At 39.9% G+C, this 2,298-nt stretch overlaps 1 protein-coding gene across 1 annotated transcript; it reads left to right on the top strand.

The window, feature by feature from the left end:
• The first annotated feature begins 1,017 nt into the window (after window positions 1-1,017).
• On the top strand, window positions 1,018-1,965 carry LOC127122818 (uncharacterized). The gene is made up of 2 exons (XM_051053100.1): window positions 1,018-1,564; window positions 1,679-1,965. Exons 1-2 carry the CDS (start codon window positions 1,018-1,020, stop codon window positions 1,963-1,965), a joined length of 834 nt encoding a protein of 277 aa, XP_050909057.1.
• The last annotated feature ends 333 nt before the right edge of the window (window positions 1,966-2,298 follow it).

Genomic DNA, 2,298 nt, shown 5'->3' with positions numbered 1-2,298 from the left:
CTCAAGTCTTTCCCTTGTGTTGACTGATCATCTAAATAGAGCCCACAAAGTGTCATGGATGATGTTCAAGCTTCTTGGATCCGATTCCGATTGCCATGATGAAATGCAAATGCTAAATGACCTAAAAAATGAATGCATGCATGAGGTGTAAAGCATATGCTTCCAGGAAAAACGAAGGGTAAATTTTGGGGTATTACAGTGCACATCATCAAGAAATACGGAACTCTTAGGATTTATATAGATTTAAGATATCTAAATAACGGCACGCCAAAGGATGAGTATTCGATGCCCGTGGCAGAAATGCTCGTCGATTCGGCCGCAGGGTTTGACTACCTGAACTTACTTGATGGATAGTCTTGCTACAATCAAATTCTTATTGCCGAAGAAGGTGTCCCCGAGAAAGTGTTTCGATGCCCTGGTGATTTGGGGACGTACGAGTGGGTCGTCATGCCGTTTGGTTTGAAAAACACAGGAGCAACCTACCAAAGGGCCATGAATGGCATATTTCATGACTTCATTGAGAAGTTCATGCAGGTGTATATTTACGACATCGTGATAAAATCGTCATCTCAAGAGGGGCACTTGGATCACCTTCGACACTCATTTGATATAATGAGGAAATATGGATTGAAAATGAATCCATTGAAGTGTGCTTTCGGTGTGCACACAGGCGACTTCTTAGGATTTGTGGTACACAAACAAGGTATCGAGATCAATTAGAATAAGACAAAAGAGATCTTAGACCATAAAATCCCACCGACAAAGAAGCAACTCCAGTCTTTGTTGGGTAAAATAAACTTCTTAAGAAGATTCATATCGAATTTAAGTGGTAAAATGAAGGTATTTTTGCCACTACTTAAAATTAAGAAGGAAAGTGATTTTTACTAGGGCCCCAAATAACAAGAGGCTTTCGACGCAATCAAGGGGTATGTTACCAAGCCTCTTATTCTCTTACCTCCCAGTAGGAAGAAAAATATGAGTTTATATATATCTGCGTCAGATACGACTATAAGGAGCATGTCGGCCCAAGAGGATAGTAATGGTGTCGAAAGACCCATATATTACCTCAGTAGAGTGTTGGTAGATGTTGAAACTAAGTACAGTCTCATAGAAAAACTATGTATATGTTTGTACTTTGCCTATATGAAATTAAAGCAATATATAAAACCAATTGATGTTTATATTTCGTCTCATTACGATATTATTAAACATATGTTGTCTAAACCTATTCTGCATAGTAGAATTAGAAAATGGGCACAGGCGTTAACAGAGTTGTCTCTAATATTCAAACCTTTAAAGGCCATGAAAGGCCAGATTATGGCGGATTTTATAATGGATCATGTCATGATCGAATCATCTATGAACGTGGTCAATGCCAAACCATGGTGTCTGTATTTCGATGGGTCGAGTCACAAAGACGAAACAGGAGTCGGGGTATTGAGATTATCCCCTCAAGATGGTCTGACGAAGTTTAAGTACAAGATTAGTGAAAAGTGTTCCGATAATGAATCTGAATACGAAGCTTTAATAGTTGGTCTTCGACTTTTGAAATTGATGGGAGCCAGTAGAATTGAAGTAAAGGGAGACTCAGAGTTGATAGTCAAGCAAGTTACACGTGAATATAAGTGCATCAAGGGAAGTTTGTTGATGTAGTATGTGATTGCAACGCAACTACTAGAGCATTTTGAAGTTACAGACATAATACATATACCTAGAAATGAAAACCAAGAAGCCAACGAGTTGGCTCAAATTGCTTCAGGGTATAAGATGTATAAGTCAAAATTACAAGATATGATCGAGGTTCGAGAGAAAATGGTGTCGAGTACACCACCAACCGAAGATATCCTCGACAAGAATGACAGTCGTAATAGAGAGCCCGACGGAGAATGGAAGGAAACCTGTGGAGTTGAGGAGGCCTGGGAACTTAGAATTTTCGTTGTCAACAGTTCATCTCCAACAGACTAGAGGAAGCTAATTATTGAATACTTGGAGAATCCAGTCAAAAGTATTGACAGGAAAACCAAATACAGGGCTTTGAGCTATGTGTGGTCAGGAAACGAGTTGCTAAAGAAGACACCAGAAGGGGTACTACTTAAATTCCTGGGAGATACCGAAGCGTATCTAGCCATATATGAGGTGCACAATGGAGCCTATGGCGCCCACCAGGAAGGCCATAAGATGAAGTGTGGTTGATGTTTCGACAAGGGATTTATTGGCCTAGTATGTTGAAAGATTGCATCGAGTTCGCCAAAGGATGCCAAGAATGCGAAAGAGACGCAGGTATTCAACATATGCCGA

This window comes from Lathyrus oleraceus, chromosome 2 (genome assembly GCF_024323335.1).
Source record: "Lathyrus oleraceus cultivar Zhongwan6 chromosome 2, CAAS_Psat_ZW6_1.0, whole genome shotgun sequence".
Lineage (NCBI taxonomy): Eukaryota > Viridiplantae > Streptophyta > Magnoliopsida > Fabales > Fabaceae > Lathyrus > Lathyrus oleraceus.
This window is presented reverse-complemented; position numbering and strand designations above follow the sequence as displayed.